At 38.9% G+C, this 21,190-nt stretch overlaps 1 protein-coding gene across 1 annotated transcript; it reads right to left on the bottom strand.

The window, feature by feature from the left end:
* Positions 1-553: 553 nt before the first annotated feature.
* RPF1 (ribosome production factor 1 homolog) lies at positions 554-6,592 on the bottom strand. Its single transcript, XM_069789103.1, has 9 exons — positions 6,394-6,592; positions 6,238-6,294; positions 5,202-5,282; positions 4,689-4,784; positions 3,824-3,977; positions 3,123-3,205; positions 2,054-2,235; positions 1,845-1,971; positions 554-982 (listed from the first exon to the last, which is right to left on the bottom strand). Exons 1-9 carry the CDS (start codon positions 6,553-6,555, stop codon positions 941-943), a joined length of 984 nt encoding a protein of 327 aa, XP_069645204.1. The 5' UTR covers positions 6,556-6,592; the 3' UTR covers positions 554-940.
* Positions 6,593-21,190: the final 14,598 nt, after the last annotated feature.

Raw genomic sequence — 21,190 nt, 5'->3', positions numbered from 1 at the left:
TGAATGTGCAAACTTAAGGCAGAAGAGTAGTTTGTTCTGCAGGTAATACCAACTTTGAGTATAGCTATGAGGCTGAACAAGAATTTTTAAGATTTTAATGGGAAAAACCCTGCTCAGAGACCTCACATGTTCAACTGAGCAGCATTTTTAGATGAGATAGCTTTATGTACCTCCTGTAAGCTGGCCTTATGAATTCTTTCCAATCAGTGTTTATGTATTTTTATATAAAAGAATATCAACTGCTTTGGGTATATACCTCTATCTAAATACGACTTTTACAGAAAAGATACCTGTAGGAGTCAAACATTATTTTTGTAACTTCAGCAACATGGCTATTTTATGCAAGATGTTAATGAAGTAAAATACCACAGACTTCCTGGATTGCATATAGCCTTCTCCATGTTCTCTAGATAGGAGACCATTTTTGGAAAAGTATCACCACACTGTCAGGGAACAGCATACTGTAAGTTAGAAAGAGGTTTAAAATATTTATCTCTTACCTGATTATTGAAAGAGGTCTGGGTTTAGCTGCTTAACAGAAAAAAAAGCTGTATAACTAGAAATACTTTATTTTGAGAATATCTTTTACCAAAATATTTACTGTCTTTGATGTTGCAAAGTGTAATTTATCTCTACAGCACAGTAGCAGTCATAGCAAATCTTCAGTGATAGCTAAATAACAGGCTGCTCTGACATTGCGTAGTTTTTCCTGCTAAACTGGAAAAAGAGTCGCTGTCCTTGTCATGTTGGATTTAGCTACAAACACAAAGAAAGATGCGTCCTACTTGATCCGCTCCTGTAGAAGGTTTTAATGTTTGCAGCTTGTCTTTCTGCAGGCAGATACTGTTCAGTATCATTATCATTAGTTAGGAGTCTGAGATAATCCATAGTTCAAAGCAGTTGTATTTCTGGTCAGCAGCAACTGGCAGATAGCTGTCCCTTATAAGTGAAATTTTCTTCTACTCGTGTCCATTTCTCGGCGCTGAAATTTAAAAGAAAAGTTATTAACCAGCAGATTCACGCAACAGGATACAAACAAGGGTGACCGCTCCAGTTTATAGTAGGGTAGGCAATGAAATGTGTCACAGTTACAGCATAGTTGAGTCTTTATAGCCAGCTTTTCAAGACTAACAAGGAAGAAAAATTAAAAGTTAGTGATTTAGAACTAAAGAACGTGTAGCAGTTCTCTGTCTACTGACAGTAGACAAAGTGTCTTTAAACCAAACAAGATTATCCATTTCATGGACTGCACCAGGAGTGTTAGAATTTTCCTTCCATATAGCTTGGATACTCACTTCTAAGTTTTGCCAATCATCAGCTGCAATTCCATGGTAAAAATGACTGGAAAAGTAATTTATCATTGCCTAGAGTAACACTTCCATTTCACCTGAAGGTGTGCAGAGGTCAGTGTTACTTTCCCTTCGCTATTAAGAAGTGACATTTATATAAATAACTTAATCGTTTTTACATTACGATCCTTGCACTCACCTTGCACAAAAATAGCTCTAGTTGTTTACTAGGCTTCCAAAAATGGCTTATACCAGCGGAGCATTTTTCACATTTGCTTATATCCGTATATGTTAAAGAAATTACATTCTGCAAGTATGTAGTTATGGTATATTGATATTAATCATCTTTGCTGTTTTTATTTTTTGACTTGCAATATAGCAGAATGCTTCTACTTTGTATATTTCTCAAAACATACCTCTAAATGTTTCAGTTAAACACTTCTGTATTGAGAACTGCATTTATACCGCTTTTTTAGGCTTAAGATTTATGGTTACATTTCATGTCAGATTTAGTCTCCCTTCCCAAGCAGGACTATTATTATTACTTAGACATACCTTATGAATCCATTCATATTCTCCAAATTTGGAATCAAAGGTTCCTTTCTGAAGAGACCTCAGCTTTAATGTGAAACGTGGCCCAAGTTCTTGAATTCCCACTTTCTTTTCACTCTTGAAGATATATCTTGGGGAAGGAAAAAAAAAAAGTTAGAAGGTAAGTTACAAGAACATTCTCTCTCATTTGTGAGTTTTGTGGAAAACGTCACCTGTGGAATCTGAAAAAGATGTAGTCTCGCTGGTTGTGAAAGGTAGCTACTTGTCTTCCAATGAACTGAGGATCATGTGGGAAGAGAGAAGCAAACATGCGACCAATAGAATGGCCAAGTCGTGTTGTAAAATTATTCAGAATTACTTCAGGTACGTGTTCTGTGGGCTCTTTCCCTTTTCGCTGAAATGAAAGTAATAGATAAGAATGCAAAGAATAGATTGAATGCAAAAGGATTTTAATATATTATCAAAGAACAGTTCAAAATAAAACAGGGGGGAAGACAACCAGGGCCAGCTTCTTGTAACAGGGCTGATAATGTGCCCTAATCATTTTTTTCAAACACAACCTAAGTTTGTATACAAGTAAAGGAGCAGTTGGTAACATAAGGATCTTTGATTCAACAATATAAATTGAATGAAAAAGCACAAATAAGTAATTTTACATTTCCTCTCTCCTGCACTAATTTCCACTCCTGGCTGCATCCATTATAGCAAATAACGCAGTCTACCTGTCACAGGAGTCTTTTCTCTGTAGTAATACCAACTAAGAGTATATGGGACTCAGAGTACATGGGATTCTTCTTTAATAAGAATAGATGAAGTTTAAAAATTACTTATTTTAAAAAAGAAAACATTTCACTGCAAATTATTTAGGGCTAAGTAAGCAATACTTACTACAGAAGAGGTGACAGGGCTGTAACAATAAGAAAAACTTAAGTTTTATTCAAGACTGGGAACTACATTGAAATCTTTCATACTGCTTATCTTTTACATTCTATTGTGTGTATACTATACATTGGGTATTCCCTATTGATGTAGGTTATCAGCTGCTATTGGGACTACTGTAAAAATACTTGGCAGGCAAATAACTATGAAAATGGAAATGTGCTGCTTATGGAAGTATAATATACTAGTCCTTGGCCTCCTGTTAGCTTACAAAAAAACCACCTTTACAAGATCAGCTGAATTGTACAAAAGTGCAACCAGTTTTGACAGTTCAAGTAGACTGAACATACTTATTGTTAAACGACAGAGTACCCATTTTTTAAAATTTTGTTGGAGTCTCACCTTTATTTCTTTGCGCAAACGGACGCTACTCATTCTAAAATGAGCAGTTGGACCATCAGGCAGATGACTTAAAACGAGACCATCTGTTCACCAAGTTAAAAAAAAAGGCTGGTAAAATTCAACATTTAATTTACAGAGGAACATTTTCTGTGAAATGCAGTATTATGTTAGAGTATTATATCCATAATCTATGCTTGATTTACAAGGTTTCATTATATTTTTGAACATACATTCATAAACTAGTTAACTAGCATTCTGAAGTATGTCCATTAAATTTTGTTTCAATAGGAAACCAGACTTAAATTCTATCACTTTCTCACTTAATTAGTAATGTTTTATCTAGTCAGCAAAACTAAAGGGAACTTCCTGGTCAGAAAAACTTGTTCATCAATCAAACTGTTAAATTTAGTGAAATAACAGCAGTGTTTATCCATGCATTACAAACTAAAAAAAAAAAAAAAAAAAAAAAAAACCCAAACAAAACCCCAACACACTTCCTTTAATAATTCCAAGTTCCATGAGCCATCAGATATTCAAGCTGGCACAGTGATTTTTAACTCTTTAGTTACACTGTAAGCTGCACAGTGAAGAGAAAAAAATGTAGAATAAAGTAGATCTCTGATGCACACTACAGAATTATTTTCTTTCCCTAATAGGCCCAGAGCTAGTATATCTATTTCAGTAAATACACAAAAGGATACTTGGTATTTTGCGATCTTCATTAATAACAATTAAATCCGTGAAGTCCCTTGCAATACACTGTGGAATAATTCTTTTCAAAGCCAGCCCTCTTCGATAGTAGACATGCGAGTTGGGTATAACAGTAGACAGTTGTTCACAGAATCTCACTGTTCTCTGCAAAACAGGTGATTTAAATTGCAATGTGGTAAATACAGTGCCAAATCCAAATATTAGGTGAATAGAGGGTTGCTCATTCCAACTGTCCTCCCTGATGATATATTATTTCCAGTATCTCTATAAACATTTGAAGACAATCTATTAAATTACTTCATTCAGTCAGTGGAAAAAAATTTATTTGCAGTAAAGACTGCACAACACCAGGGACTTTTATTTTTTTTAAAGGATTTTTTTTTTTTTCCTTCCTCAATCATAGAAAAGCAGGAAAATTCCAAAAGCATAACTTCCAAACTCATTATTTATTAAGGACGTTGGTTTACAAAAAGTTCGTAACATTTCAATATACAATATAACTATTACTTCAGGTACTAATGTCTGAGTTGCCAGATAAACTGTTTGAGGTGTACTTTTTCCTATTTTTAAAACCACTTTTAGGGTTTTCACTAATGTCAGTAATCTCCCCAATTAGGTAGTGCAGATCATTTGCATACAAGAACATACGCATGACGTTCGTTTTTGTAATGAAGGAAACAGTGCTAGAGAAACTAATAGATTACATACATATACAAGGCTATTGATAGTCACTAAATAAAACAGAAAAAATCCATGTGAAATTTTCAGCTTTAATTTTAACCAATTATAGTATGAAAACCTTGGTATCTTATAACCAGTTGATTGCTCAGAACTCTCCAAGTAAAACATACGTACCCCACGAGGTCTGTCTGATGTTGTAATAAGAATCTTGGGAACTGTCTGTCTGTTGAAGTATGGTGCAAATTCATCAGTTGCTTCATCAAAAGCAACCTGGAAGAACAGAAGTCTTGTTAACCCACATATACGAAATAACTGAAGAACAATTGTTCAGTCTGATCTAAATTCTGATGAAATTGAATTTAGTAGGAAAAAAAATCAATTCACAAGATCTATCCTATAATTAATCATCACAAGGCATGTGGTTTTTACATTTTTAAGAATCTAGTGTGATGAACATTGGCAGGTTTTACCATCACTCACAGTAATGCAAAAGTCAATTATCTAACGTAGATAATGCAAGAATGACATCACCTCTTAGTGAACCCATCACATGTAAAAAGTAATTCATCAACACCTTAACTAACAGGAGAGTGGTGAATGTTAAGTTTCATCAATCCATTTTATGTCCCTTCTTGGGGGGAAAAAAAAAGGTTAACTTTATAGCATATGCAGAAATTAAGCAGTTACCTCTTCGTCGTTGGGATCTACAGTTGTTTCATCATACACTCTCTGATTTTCAATAGTCTTTGGTATGGCTTTTGGAGGTGCCTAAAATAAATAGCTTGATTAACATAACACATACAAGTGTATTGCGAAAAACACATTCAAACTACCATGATGTTGTGCATACTTCTATACAGAATTAGAAGAATTATTTATTTTATGACACCAGAGAACATCACATAAAGGAGCAGCATCGGTAGAACAGTGACACTGCTTAATTTCAGTCTAATTAAGCAATGGGGTTCCAAAAGAAAACAAAAAAAAGGCGGTGTGTGTGTGTAACTTTCTATCCACTTCTCTTCTATGGAAGAAAAAAAGCTCTACTTTCAACAGCAACACATTTTAGCCTCCACATCTACAGTTTACCAACTAATAGCCTATAACGTTTACCCCGTTTACTTACACTACTCTCGTGAGATTACAACAATACAGGCATTCACAACTGATGGTCTCCAACTGTCAATGTGCTTTTGCAGTAGTTGGGGAAAAGAAGCAAAACCCTAGTTTGTGGCTAGGCTTGGAAACAAGCAGACAACCGGTCCGGGCAGGGTTCAGTCGGATCTGATTTTTTTTAAATTTTTACAGACATTCCCTATTAAGAGTATAATTCCGAGTAACATCAACACAGTGCCATAGCAATTACATCGGACAGAGAAGACTTTTCAGGAAGGGCCTGCTTTGATGCCATTATTGGTTAAAACTCACCCTGCCCGATTACGGCATCATTTAAGACACAGCACCACCAAGACACAGCTGCTAAGCTCAGCTGTTTGATACCTCCGCTATACAACACAGCCTCTCCGAAGGCTACCGGGGCCAGCGAGCACCGAGATCACCGCTCCACTTTCCTGGAGTCTGGGGACAAACGTTCCTCTCACGAGACTGAAGAACCATCCCCACGGCGAGCTCTGCCCCGTTGGCGGCGGAGCACCACCTCCCTGCAGCGGGGACGGCCTCGCCGCGACGCGGGGACGCGGCGCGCTGCGGCCGGAGCCCTTACTCTGTCTCCCAGGGCTTCTCGCTCCTTTCTCCGCTTCTTCTTGGCGGCCAGTTTCTCCTAGCGAGAGAGGGAGAGCGATCCGTTAGCCAGACCCGCCGCCCGGCCGGGGCCTCGCCGGCCCTCCGGTAACGGCCGCCGCGCCGGGCCCTCCCCCACCTTCCTCTGCTGCTGCTTCCAGCGAAGGAACATGAAGTGCCGCCGCTGCTTGTTCTTGATCTCGGACACGCTGAAGGTGGGCGGGAAGAGAACCCGCTCCGGGGCCGGCGGCCCCCCATCCTCCGCCGCAGAGCCCACTGGGCCGCCGCCGCCGCCTTCCATGCTGCTGCTGCTGCTGCTGCTGCTGCTGCTGCTGCTGCTGCCGCCGCCGGGCAGGAACTGACCCTTCACCCTTGACCTCTGCCCCCGCCCGCCGGCAGAGCACGCGCAGCGCCTGCGCCGCGGGCCGCGCTCCCGCCGCGCATGCGCTGAGGGGGCGGCCTCGCGGTGAGTTGGGCTTGGCGCGCGCGGGGCGGCCCTGAGGGGAGCGGCCTCGCGCTGCGCCAGCCGCCGCCTGCGCCCCCTCAGCCGGGGTCGGGCGGGCGCTGGCGGCTCCGGTTCAGCTTGTGAGAGAAAGCACGCCTTTTAAGCCAAGTGCCGTCGTGCTCGGAGCGCTGAGGAGACGTGGCTGGGCCTTGGGGAGGGTCGTTGTACCCAGCGCAGTCCCCGTCCACCGCCGGCGCGGCGGGCGCGGAGCCCGGCTCTGGCCACGGCGCTGGGCGGCAGAGGGGGCGCCGGCCTCCCGACTGAGCGGGTCGCATAGCCTGCTGCTTCGTGGCAGGTACCTGCAAAACGGCTAAGCTAATGGCTCTGCAGGCAACAGATCTTGAGATAAGATGAGACTATTTAATACAAATTATTACTGCAGGGTAACTTGCAGTCGGGGTTAATATCAAAAAGGGAAGCTTTGAACAAGTGTGACGCACCGATGGATTTACGTAAATGATGGTAACATCACGGCCCAGTAGTGGCTTCCCATGTGCACGCGTTTCACATTCAGACATTTGCTCGCAGTGAGTTAAGTTGTGGGGAGCGTCTGCTTAAAAGGAACCATTGGGTTTTCTGATGGTAATGTTCTTGCAAATTGTTTTTATTCTATTAAAGCGTGTCAAAACTTACGTTAAAATGAAACGAGAAACCCTACCGCTAATTAAAGAGATTTAATTCATGTAAAGCTAGAAACAAGGTTTTCTGTTCCTGATCTGATTTTCCAGCCTAGAGGTGTGCAAGTGTTGCTGCGCAGCGAAGACTATACTCTGTTTTGTAGAAATTGAGTACCTGGGGACTTTGGGGTGTCTACACTAATCTCAGGCTGCAAAATTCTGAGCCTCAGTGGGACCGATTAGTTCTGCTTCTCCCAAGCGTTGTCTCAAAACTTGGAATATGTCTGCTAATTTTATATAGAAATACTATTTTGCATTACTAAGTTTCTCTTGCTAGAAAAGTGAAAAAGAAATCTGTTAACATAAACACATGAAGATAGTGGAAAAAGATCCAGAAATAACCTGAACTAGACCATGTCTCAAACCTACTTGCGTCCTCTAAAGGAATTTAACTCTGTAACTCAGCTTGCTTCACTGAGGCTATTTCTACTTAACACAGATGTAAATGAAAGATCAAAGGCCTCATCATGCACAATCCCATGTTTTTCTGGCCTCACTCCCATTTTTGTCAAGAGAAAATATTTCAGTTATCCTTAGTGCCTTAAGGATAAGTAGTTTCCATGGTAATTAAGGTTTGGGGGATTTAGTTGAGAATATGTTAACCAAGGACTTTCTGTAACTTTATCTCACTAGCTGATTCAAATATCAGAGATTGCAAGGGCATCTCTAAAAGTCATTAGCAGAGATTTTCATCACTGCTGTTAGCAGAGCTAACAGGGAGTTCTATGTAGTTCAAGTTTGCCATGGTGGTTTTGTTAGGATCATTGCAAACTGATGTGCAGCGTAATTGCGTGAAGCTCACTGAATGCTTACGTGTGGAAAAAACACATTATCTTTCTCCCTCCCAGCAAGAGGGAAGGCAACCTCCTAATATTACTCAAAGACTTTTCTTCCAAGGACTCACAGGAACAAAATAATGATACACAATAACCCAAGAACTTCCTAGGGCAGGGGAGGGGCAATAAAAAGACACCAGAAACACATTGTGGACTTGGTAAAAAGATCACTAACAAGGTACAATTATAACTTCAATAGGAGGCCCAACTAATAAATGCATGCATAGTATTAGTTTAATTTCTTCATAGGGAAGGTTCCAGGTTCCTTTGCTTATTTTAGCTATGAACTCTGTTCTGTGTACAAATAACATTTTAATCAGGATACTCTTTTACAACTAATGTAGCTTTGCCAGGAAACCATCTTTTGGAAGAAGCTGGTTGGTTAAAAAAAAACCCAAACAAAAAAACAAACCAACAGCAATAACAACAACAACATCAAAAACGAAACAGAAAATACCACTAGCTTTGATTTGTGTAAACCAACAAGTAAGTCTCCAGTGGAGAGTGATGAATGAAGACATTTATTCCATGTCAGCACTAAGGAATTTTGGAGGAAACCTTTCTGTAAATTACCACTGACCCAGCTGCAGTAGTGGAAGCATAATTTTGAGTTGTATCAATAGAGCACTGGGGGTTTTTTTGCTGTTCTGTCATTTTAAGCAATTGAAAAATATTTTGTGATTAAGTTGAAAGGACAAAAATTCATCTAGGGAAGGAAATTTAAGTTAGAAAATATTTATGGAAGGAGATGAGAAAAGAAGGTAAGGTGCCTCTGGATTCAAGAATTTATTAGAAACAACTTTTAAAAAAACCCATGTAATAACCAACATTTTGCTATTTTCCTGTTTTGTTTTTCTTAATTTCATTACCTGAAGGTAGAGAGGACATACTGCTTGTCTTCAAGATTCATTATACTGAACAAAATGCCTCAGAAAATGCAGTGCTCCAAACCAAACAAACCATTGTCTATGTTGGAAGAGAGATACGCCCTACAGGCTTTCTTTCTTCCTGCAGAATACTGGTTTTAACCTGAAAAATAAAACAAAAAGCTGTTGTATACATTTTTTTAAATTGATTCATTTTGACTGTAGTTAAATTCCCTTGTTAATATGGCAAAGCAATTCCCTTTGGAATCAGTGTGCCAGAATTCTTTGTGGTTGTTAAAACAGATAACCACCAACTGATAATAGTAATTTGAAGATCACAAGATTCATGAGCACAGTTTCTATAAAGTAATGTCTCAGGTCTAAGGATTCTTGGTGTGTTAGTAGAGTAGAGGACAAGGGAGAAGTGGCTGATTTTCCTCTAGGACAAAATCCTCCAAGTTACACAGTTGGAAACAGTATTGTCATGGATCCAAAACTGGAGAGGAGAGGGGAAATACAAGGAACACGAGGTCACAACAAAACATGAGTAAGAAGTGAGGTGGCTCAAGGTTCCCTCAAGGGTTAGCTTGGCTGAGGTCCATATTTATGACCCTCAAAACCTTCTGCAGGATCCCGAGGCCCTCTGAACTTTCTGTTGGTGGTGAAGAATCTATCTAAACTGTTTGAAGTTAGTGCTATGTCCTGGTAGTCAAGCTAAGTCAGAGAGGGTCATAATTTTAAAGAGCACAAGACAACATGGAGCAGAAATACGAGTTGGGGCCTTGCAGAATGGTTGCATGCTGTTGCAGCAGGCATCCTTTGTTCAGCTGCCCGGCAAGGCTAACTGGCAGGACCAGACTGCTGAACTAAGACAACTATACTCTTCTTGTTCTTGCATTCAGAGCTAGTTCTCCCATCCCTTCCTGGTGCTGTGTGGATAATGAAGTTTTACCCCAAAGGTCTGGTTTTTGTTATGCCTGTAAGCACCTCAGCCTTGAGACTGCAGAGCAGTTAGAACAGCTTTGATCACATCTGAGCCTTATCAGGCCCCTCAAAATAGACGTTCTTCACACTCTTGCTTGCAGCCTCTCTCTGGTAGGGCATTCTCAGGGACCGTCTAACAGCACTGACTCTGTAGCAAAGTTAGTGATAGTAACTTTCCTTAACTGGTAGTTCAACAGTTAAGGTATTCACATTTGATACAAAACACAGGACTTTCCAGCCTCTGGAGATTGAGAAAAACATCTTTCTTTCAATGGAGCAATCAAACCACAAGCCTGCAGGTTTTTCAGAGGTGAGAACTTCTTCATTCTTCCAATGGAAGATGCATGCAGAATAAGATTCAGAAAATGCTGGACCAAATAGCTAGTGGCTGGGGCGCTGTCTTCCTGAAAGGAAGGACTATTGGATTCCTGGCCAGGTCTCAGTATTCTCCCTGTAGTTTGCTTTAAAAAGTTACACAGCAAAGCAGAAGCAAGCTGTAGAGAATGGATTGTAACCAGGTTCAGTCTCTGGGTGTGTGCCCTCATCACTGGGCTCAAGAGTCTGGTTCCTTTTACGCTCCTGGCCTGATGCTCTGTGAGGCTTTTTGCACAGTGAAGAAAGGGTGATGTGGTCTCACCAGGGTGGAATATTCAGAGTGGTGGGAGATGCTCCACGTGGCAGGGGAGTCTGTATTTGGGCCCACATCTCTCTAACTGAGGAAAGAGTTGAACATGGGCCCACCACAATATGCTGTCATATGAAAGATGGATATCTATACCATCACTTTTTGAGAGAAAGCCTGCATTGTATTTTTTAGAGAGCCTAGGCCTGTGATGCTTGTTATGTGTTATTGTACCAAGCCATCTGGGATCTCTGCTGTAGAAAAGCCTCTTGTTCATCCAGCTAGGCATAAGCATGAAATAAATGCTAAACTGCTTAGCTCTTTCCAGACTGTTCCCAGCCTTGGGCATACCCAGAGCTGTTTCTCCAGGGGAGCATTACATGGGGGAACAAAGTAAAATTACAAGGTGCCTATGCAGGAACTGCGTGGGTAGTTTTCAAGATCATCTGTTCGGGACTTACAGGCTTGCATTCCTTAGTGGATCTTGCTTACAGTCTTTAATTTCAATATTTTCAGTCACCTAGGGCAATCTCTCTAATGGATAAAATGGGGATCATGCTCAATAAAGTTGGGTATTATTTAACATTTCAGGATGAACACTAGATCTCACTATGTGCTCCCAATGCCTGTCCTCATCCCGTAACTCAACACAAAAATTAATTATTTGCATATGCTTTTCGGGGTTACTCTTCTTTACAGTATCTGAGCTGTGTACAAACATTAAGATGCTTATTGGAAAGAAGGTATGATGTCCATTATACAGATGGGAAAATTAAACAAGTTTGTCAAAAGAAAATTACAAATGTAACTATGAATTTAGAATGCCCAGTGTAAGACACCCAAAGCTGGATATTTTGAGAATATTTAGCACCATACATTCAAACCACGACTATGTTTAATTAGGCTCACAATTAACTTCACCATACTCAGGATCATTCTAGATATCAGATTCTGTATATCTCAAGTTCAGCACCCAGCAAATGAGGAATGCATACTTAGTGTCTGTCCCTAAAATGAGATTAAAGTTTGTTATATTACGGGCGAATAAGGAGACCAAATGAAATTTTCTTAGTCAGTTTTCATTCTGTAATGCCCTTGCTTTTGACAGTTTCTTTAAAATCTTCATGCTTTCTATAGCTTTTGTGTAAAAAGTCCTAGGTTTAAGAAAGCAAACTATGGTAAAAAAAAAGCAAAGCCCCTCTGAATAGCTTTATCTTCCAGAGTATTGACACCCCCGCCCTCAATAGGTATCACACCAGAACTTGTTGAGAGTGCAGTCTGTAACCTCGTCTAGGTCATTAATAAGGACATTAAGAGGCTTGGCCCCTGTATGGGTCACTGAGGAACACCACCAGTAACCAGCCACCTTTTTGGTGGACTTTGCACTGCTGATCGACACCCGTTGTACTCCACAGCCCAGCCAATTATCCATCCACCTTGTGGTACATTTTTCCACTCCATATTTCACCAATTTGACTGTAAGGGTACTGTGAGAGAGCATGTTGAAGGCCTCCCTGAAGTCAAGGTAAAGAGCACGCACTGCTCTTTGTCCTCTGCTGAGCCAGTCTTCCCACCAAAGGTTTCCCCTTGGTAAAGCTGCATTACACCAGCTGTTCTCAGTCACCTTTGTGTCCCTCAGGTGCTTGGAAATGTCTTCTAGGAGTATTTGCTCCACAGTCATCCTGGGGACGGAGGTGAGGCTGGCAGTTCCCTGGCGCTTCCATCCTGCCCTTCTTGAAGCTGCAGCAATTCAGCTTAGTGTAACCCTCTTGCTATACCATGCGAAGAGCAGTGATTACTGATGGGTTTAAATGGTCTGTGTCTAACATCTCAGAATGTGTACGTATGTGCATGTGAGAAAGAAAAAGAAGCAAAGCTTTTGGAAGCCTAAGAGAGAAAATCTTAAATAATCTAAGGAAAAATGAAGCAAAGGAGAGCATTTAAAAAAGGTGGTATTTTTTGTGGCATTCTTGCAAAAACCTTGCAAATGTATTATTTAAAAATTATGGAAATTCCATAGTCTGCTGCATGTGATTGTCCAGTTTTAAAGCTCATTAGAGTTTAAAATAGTGACTTTACAGCTGCTTTATGTATGGATGTCAACACAATCTTAAACATGTAGTTATAACCGACATTACAATAATTCCTTCCCACAGGACCTATCAAGATGGCATAGCTGGCCATTATCTTAATCTGGGCAGATCAGCCTGATGAATACTGGGTGTCTGATTTACTACAAGTCTGTCAGCACTCCTGGTTAGTTAGTAGATTAAAACTACTAGATAATGCATTAATTGTATGTAAGCTGAAAAAAAAGATAAAGGAGTTTGCTGGAGCTTCAAGTGCCTAGTGCAGAAAACTGGAACATTTCCCCAGATAGAAGTTCTATAAGCAAGAAAATTGTAATTTGATACATTTAGACTTTTTGAGAAGTCTGTCCAGTAGCTACCCATGGCAAAGTACTGAAGAAGCATCTGCTGTCTCCAACCTGGTATTTTGATGAATTCATTTTGTTGTTTCTGGAGATCACTATCCTTTTCTAAAGAATTGTCCTGTAAAAGGGAAGGTAGTCAATGGCAACATTTCATCAACTTTGTGGGTATGTAGAAAAACTTGTGTTTCTTGGGGTTGTGGTCCTCTTTGTAGGAAGTAATGCTAGTATCTTTCTGCTGGTGGCAATTACACATGGCTTGGGCTACCTTAATAAAACATTCCTTCATGTACTGAAGAAGAAAGATTTTATCCAACATTAGAGTATGACTCATTTCTAGCCAGATATTTTTCAGAATATGCTACCTTGTGTTTTCATTTTATTTATTGACTTCCTGTTATTTTATATTAAAGCATATTTGCACTGTAGAGGAGTAATTTCTCTGTAATAAATAGAACTTGGTATAGCAAATAATTCTGCTTCTTTTTCTGCTTGCAGGTTACCCACAGATATCTAAGAATTTGCTCCTTGCTCAAAATTATTGCAATGTAATTTGTAGGTGTTACTGTAGAAATAAGGTAACTATTTTGTTACAGACTAGAATACCTCAAGTGAAACTGTTGTTCCCCTTGCAGATCACTCTTAACTCTGTGGTATCAACACACATGTTATCAACAATTAAGCAAAGTATATTACTAAATATAAGTATATTGCTTAAATATTCTTCTATTTTAATACATTTTAGTGTCTGGCTATATTACTCTAGCTCTCAGTAGATACTTTACATTTTAAATTGGGAAAAAATAGGATTATTTTCTACTTGGCATTATTAACAAGTCAGAAGTATTTATAAATGGTTAGTAACACATTAGTTAGTTTACAAATTTGTAAGATAATATTTGCATAAGAAACAGAAGTTGTGAAGTTATACATGATAAGGATTTATCCCGCAGTCTTACCAGAATCTTTGGTAAGACAAGCTAACTTGAACACTGTGCATTTTAATATAGTTAAGTGCAGGTTAATATTTCTGGGAAAGAAAAATGTAGATCAGTTATCTGTACATTATGAAAAGTAGTGATACAGAAAGAATTAAGAGCACACAGAAATGCTATCCTTGTGGATAAATGTAGGGAGCACACTGTAGCAATAGGGATTTTGTTGGTGGAGCAGTATGCCTTGGCCTGATACTGAGACAAAAATTGAGAAACTGGTTAAGCAGAACTGTATGGTTGATTTGAGACCTAGAAACCCTTCTTACAGAAGAAACTTGAAAAGCTTAATCTCTTTAGCCCATCAATGAATCAATAAGAGCTAACTCACCTGGAATTACATAAATAAAGAGAATAATTGTAATCATAGAAATCTTCAGTTTAGCAGACAAATCTTCTAGTAGTGTTTGAAAGCTGAGCCAAGAGACATTTAAAAAAAAAAAACCAAACACCAAAACAAACAGAAAAGCCCCTTAGGCTAACTAAGTCTTGGGAAAAAAATTAGATAGATGGGTCTCTGAAGTATTCCTTGTCACCTGAAATCTTTAAATCAAGAAGGTGGATTTTTGCCAAAGGAAGCGTTCTAGCTCCACTAGAAATTATGTAGCCATCACTTGATCTAATTGTCACCTGTATTGTGCAAAAGGTCAGGCTGGAGAATCACAGTGCTTTCTTCTGGCCTGAAAACCTGTGATGCTATGAAACATCAAAATGGAGTGAAAAAAACCCTTTAAAATGTTTTATAAGAACTTTAGAATATCTGCCATAATATTCAGGTAGCATGTGGTTAAAGACTGCAATGAATGGATTTTTAAAAATAATTTAACAGACATTTTTAGCTACATTACGGGGGGGGGGGGTCCTGTTTGTATCGCTAAATTTTGATGAATACTCACTAGAATTGCAGTATCTCTTTTATTTAAAACTACCCAGCCCCTTTCCCCTGATGAGATTCTGTTTCCTTTCTTTATTGGTTTATCAAATCTTTTAAGACTGGTATTTCCATGCTGGGTGTTCACCTCAGGAAAGCATATTTTTGTATTTGGTAGCGATCATAAACAACATCAAAAGCAAAATGACTAAAGCTAATAAAAACAAATGCTAATGCAAGAAGTAGTTCCAAAATATTAGACAGATTGGTGGGATAATTTGGAGATTTACCAGGAGATTTCCTTCTCTTTTTATATTAAAAACTCTCAGTGGCAGAACTTTTTTTCCTATATGTTGATAAAATATGAACATGCTTTCAGATGTTTATAAGTGCCAATCATAAAATAACAAAGGTAATGAACATTGTAAGACATTTAGCTGGCAACATATAATAATCCCAGTGTCAGATAAACTTTTTTTTCCAGTATGCATATGTAGCTCATTAATGAAACTCAAGCTGCACCTAATTACTAGTAACAGAAAATCACTGGCGTTTACCTCCCACGTACAGAGCCACACCTTGCCCTCCAGGAAATCCAGAGAGCTTCCCAAGAACTATCCCTAGCTCTGGCCTGTGTTTTAGCCTCTTTTATAGCATTTTACAGTAGAAGCTTGTCAGAGCCAATCCTGTCTGGCGCACAGGGTTTGACTGAACGAAGAAATGAAACTCATCATGAAATCTGGTCTTAAGTTAGACCTCCTATTACAATAGCTCTTTTGCTTGGTCTGCATGGGTCACCAAGTTTGGTGCTCTACCCAACACAGACTGATGCCGAAGACTATCACTATTCCCTACAGTAGGAGACAGAGGACAGAATCAAAAGTACCGTTTCAGTAAAAGTTACCGTACAAGATGACAAGGAAGAATTAGCTAAGATAATATTTTCCTTTGTCTATATTTCCAATTTGATCATATTTTCCTCCTGCTTGGGAAAATATTTTATTTCCTAAGTTTGTGTGGGACTATTTATGAATGAGAAGGTATGACATGGTTACCTCTGGCAGGAGGGAGGCTAAATGGTTCAAGCCCTATTTTTTTATTTCACCAGGAGAGTTTTAAATGCATCTGAAAAGAAATGACAGCATTTAGTCTGATACCAGGATTGTATCCATCAGCTGACAATGCATTTGGTCATGGCCTCTGCAATTCAACTTCAAATATAAATGTGCAGTACTAGTGTCAGCATGGAATTCAGCAGACCTGTCCTGTCCTGTTTCCTTCTTCACAAATACTTCATGGTAGCCTCTGGTAAGTCCCTTTGTGCCTTATTCTTCCACAAAATTAGTGTGAAAGCATTTTTGCCTTACACAGATAAATAAGCATAACATATATTCTAAAAAGAAGAACAAGGGCCCAGCAAATCTCATAGGGAGTCCTCTCATGGAAAGTAGAGTCACTGAAATGGAGTTGGAGACTAACAGAGAACAATCACTACTTCTCTGACATGGTGACTAGAATAGGGAATCTAACTCTTGATTGCCCAAGCAAGTAAGTATTGAGAAAGAATAGAGAGGTTTATACTTCCTCTGTATCTGGCACTGATGCAAGGCAAATTGGAATGTTGTACATGGGGTTTGTGTCCTAAATTCAAAAAGAGTGATGAAAAATTAGAGGGATTTCATAGAATAGACATGAAACATGATTAAAGGATTAGGAAACTCCCCTTCTAATGTGGGGCTCAAGGAGTTCCACCTATTTAGCTTATCAAAGAGAAAGTTAATGGGGGCCCTTTACATACCTTTCTATACAGTTAATATCCACAGCTTAGCTCTAGCAGACAAAGATCCAAGACCTGTGTTCTTAATTTACAGTCACCCATAATTAACTATTGAGAGGGCTGCCAAGAATTATGGTAACTTTTCTGTTTATATTTATATCAAAATGTGATGTTTCCCCCTTAAAATGATACAATCTAGTTCAGACAGGAACTAGTTCAGGGAAATCTGCTCTCCATTATACAGGAAGTCAGACTAGAAGATCACACAGGTCACTTCAGGCTTTCTAATCTGTTAATTAGATAGTTTATATAAATTCAGTTTAATTGGTTCTGTCATTGTTAATAAACAGTATTTTTAATGTTTCATGTTTGACTGCAGCCTCACCTAATCTCAATTATTTCTTATTGTGTGTGGGTGGTGGGACTTTATCATCCTACCAGCACCTCCACCTTCATCCCTAGGGGTTGCATCATTATCTTGTTACACAACCTGCAGGGTTGATACTGTTGATATGATGCCAACCACAGAATCATTGAGATGGAGTGATGGCATTGCTGGAGATCCCAACAAAACTGCTCTAGATCCTGCACACAAGTTATTTATCAAGACCAAGTTCTGTTGTACTTTTTAAAAACTAAACTAGAATATACTGCTCAGATGATTGTAGCCTCTTTGCAGGTCTCTGTTGAGGATTTTTAGCATGTCATTCTAGATTTTTTTACAATTAAATGTATAATTTTCCAGGCTTTTATCCAGGCTGAGGCTGATATTTAAAATTTTTTTCTTACTTGTTAATTCAGCTGTATTTTGCTTGGTAGTCCTGGGAGCAGACTGCCACCCTGGCAAGGATGAACCACATCCAGTGGCCATGCTGTTGTTTCTCTGGGCACCCCTCTAGCTTCGCATGGAGAGAAGCCTGTCCTTAACATCATCTCATGAGGAAGCAGTCCATCTTTTGGGGGACAACATGATTTACTTTCCTTTGGGCTCAAGATCTTTTATTCCATTATGCCTGTTGGCAGAAATTAAATAAGGTAATTTTGTTGTTTCAGGTGAGATGTCAGTCTGGTACCCTCACCTACTGGCTGTATTTCTAGGTATTATTCTTGCCTTAGGAAGAGGCAGGCACTCCACAACTCTCTGCAGTTCAAAACTGAAAAGTGCTGCCCCCTTCATGTTTGCATTCATAAATTTTTTCCATTTTTCTCATTTCAAAAGCAAGCTGCAGCAGATAACCCTCTTCACTCTTTTTGTTGTCCCACAGTTTGATGCCAGTTAGTCTCCTGTTAGCTTCCTGAACCATCTGGCCTTTAAATACTTCTTACATTTCCAAGAATTTTTAACAGTCACTACCTAAAACATCAATGCTACTGGATGTTCCACTGTATTCTCAAACCAAGCTTCCACCTACTGTGATTTGGAAATGATATTACATATATATAGTACTAGCAGAGGACTGTGTGGCAGAAACCGAAGTATGTACTTAGGGTGAAAAGCATTTCAGTGGGTTTTAAGAAAAGCTTTGTTACTACGTGAAGGCTTAGCATGAAGACAGGATAACCTTGTGACTAATAATATATTAAACTCAGAAAAATTGTTTAGGAGCAGAACTTGCTATAGTGTACTGTAAGGGAACCCACAGAAGGAAAGAAATGAACGGTTTGAGTCTGTTAATAGTAAATACTCTTTATCCCTCCACCCATAGGCATACATCTTACTTGTACCACTACTACATATCCTAGACCAAACATGAGAACCATAATACTTCAGGGAGCTAAACATATAAAACTCCCATGACAGAATTAGGTTCTGGGATGGAGCTGGCTAATGAGCAATAAATAATACCAGAATACTAAACACTTAATAAAAAGGATTAAAAACCAGCAAAACCCTACCCATTATCTGAGGAAGCTGTAGATTTTGTACATGAAACAAAAGATGGTCCAGTTGTAAAGGATAGCCATACACAGGCCAAATCAAAGTTGCACAGGCAAATGTAGTTCTATATTTCCTCACTTTTGAATGCTTTATTTTACAGTTTTAGAGCTCCTCAGTTGTAAGTTTCTCTTTATATATAGTATGTTCATAAATCCATATACAGGACTTACTGGAATCCTTTTCAGTATTACGCCATCTGGGACACAGTGCTATGGGAGTTTGGAGTAAAAGGAATCCAAACATCTGTTCTGGTAAAAGTGCTTTCTTTTCAGTCCAAAAGTTGTTTTTCTAATAAGCCTAAAGAAGAAAAAAAACATGCATTGGAGTTATGGTGAAGTAAGCTGGGGTATTGAATAGCTGTAATGGAGGTAAATGGCTAAACTGCATAGAAAGCAAATCATTTGGCAGAGTCTGGGGCATCTGCAGTGACAACCTCCACCTGTGAGTATTCAAACCAGAAAATTCAAAGCAGTAACAACTAAAACTGTATCAGCAATGAAAGAAATAGCATGGATTTTTTTCTTTAAGAACAAAAACATGAGTTCTAATTGAGAATATTAGCAAAAAGTGTCTATGTGTGAAATATTTTAAAGGCTTATGCCTTTGAATGTATTAGGTCCAATTTCCAAAGCTGTTGAGAATTTGCCAATTGCATCATTTTCAGTTGTAATTATAAGAGATTACTGTCAGAAAAGCTGACTTTCATTTTTGAAGCCCAGTCCTGAGAAGATACTGGAAAACCAGGACTCACCCTCAGTTTTTCAGATCATCCTTTAACAGTTTCTTCTGATGGAGTAATACTGGTAACATAATAGCTTTGCTAGAGAGCTTTTGAAAACTGGTCTCTCAAGCTTAGAAAACCTGTGTGAAGAAAGTAATAGTTATCATTCAAACTTGACGCCAGACTCTAATTACTACTTCAAACACAACAAGAACACAGCATCAACAGGATTTTTTTTTTTTCTTAATCTCTTTGGTACACTGTATTAGCCCCACCTACATCCTCTTAGAAGAAACATATTTCTCTTCTCCTGAATACTTTGCAAAAATACATATTAATTTGTGCAGTGCATTCATAAATTTGTCCACAGTTTAGCTCTTCTATTTTTTAATCAGTTGATCTTATTGTTATGCTTCATACAATGCTACATTTAAATTACAGTAGACTTACTTCAAATGCTGTTAGCCCTTGATATTTCCCTTGCTAAGGGAAGATACTGTGCTTATGGTGTACATGGTAGGGGCCATGAAGCCGCTCAGTTTCACTTTGCCTTTACCACATTGGTTTAACTAATCTAATCAAATTGGTTGTACTCAATAGCATTAAGTTTAAGAGTGCCACTTGATCCCACAAAGTGCTGGGCTTATATACCCAGAGAAGATGGGGACCATGAAATAAAGATTAGTTTCTTATCTGCAATACTGTGTTTCACCTTTATTGCACTATCTGTCTAGCTGACAGTCATTTTAGTTGGACTACTAGGCTAAGCCCACAAACTCAAATAGCATTATTACATGATTTTCGAAGCAGCCAAACAACATGCCTCATTCCTCATTTCTTAGACTGATTGTATACATGCAGATTGTTAAAAATGAGGGCACTGGAAACCAGAGGAATCTAGCATTAAAGAAATACTGCATTTTATTGAAAAAAAAATTGAAAACATAAGTTCTCTGTTCCTGCAGGATCCTGAGCAATGCTCTCTCTCTCAAAAAAACCCACAATACCCCAGCTGTATATTTTGACATACAATATATGCCTGACTTGAAAAAAGTACAGGTTTCCCTATAGTTTTCCAGTAAAGGCACAGGCTACCTTAAGAAATTTAATGTATGGAAAATACGCATGAACTTGTATTTTGTAGTCATATTTGTGGCTTTCTTAAATGTTGTTCATAGACCTCTCGACACCCAGGGATTGAAAATCATTGCTGTATAGTACGCAGATGTATTAGCATATGGTAAACATGTTTCTTTTAAAGGGGCTTTTCTGAAAATGTTTGTAATTTTTTTTCTTGATGTGACCTGCAATGGACTGGTGGTGCAGATCCCATATGAAATATAATTTGAAATTAATGAGGAGGCCTTAGTCAGGGTACACACTCCCATGGAACATTTTCCTGAAACACCTACTATTATTTGGCATTTGGTTTATTTGAAAAGGTTTGTGTTGTCAGACTTATTTTGGTGACCAATAACGCAGGACAGAGGGGGACTTTTTCTTAAAGAGCTAAAATAGGACTATGAGGAGCTGTGTGTTTGTGGGGCAGATGAACTCACCCATCAAGAGTGTAACAACCTCTCCAGGTTGTACATTACGCACATTATCACACAGTGACTTGATACTGTGTCTTGTTATGCAATCCCAGGAATGGAAGAACCATAAGGAGTCATCCAAAGGAAAGAGAGGGAAACTAATTCTGCTGTTAGCAGAAG

The sequence above is a fragment of the Haliaeetus albicilla genome, chromosome 8 (assembly GCF_947461875.1).
Source record: "Haliaeetus albicilla chromosome 8, bHalAlb1.1, whole genome shotgun sequence".
Taxonomy (NCBI): Eukaryota; Metazoa; Chordata; class Aves; order Accipitriformes; family Accipitridae; genus Haliaeetus; species Haliaeetus albicilla.
This window is presented reverse-complemented; position numbering and strand designations above follow the sequence as displayed.

Bases quoted from the DNA above. Each gene is read 5' to 3' on its own strand.
- RPF1 (XM_069789103.1), bottom strand. From the start codon at position 6,555: ATGGAAGGCGGCGGCGGCGGCCCAGTGGGCTCTGCGGCGGAGGATGGG. The intron at 3,206-3,823 runs GTATCCTTTTGT...CTTGGTGAACAG, and splicing joins TGAAGATCGCAAAATACCAA to ATGGTCTCGTTTTAAGTCAT. The intron at 1,972-2,053 runs GTGACGTTTTCC...TCCTTCCCCAAG, and splicing joins ATCTTTTTCAGATTCCACAG to ATATATCTTCAAGAGTGAAA.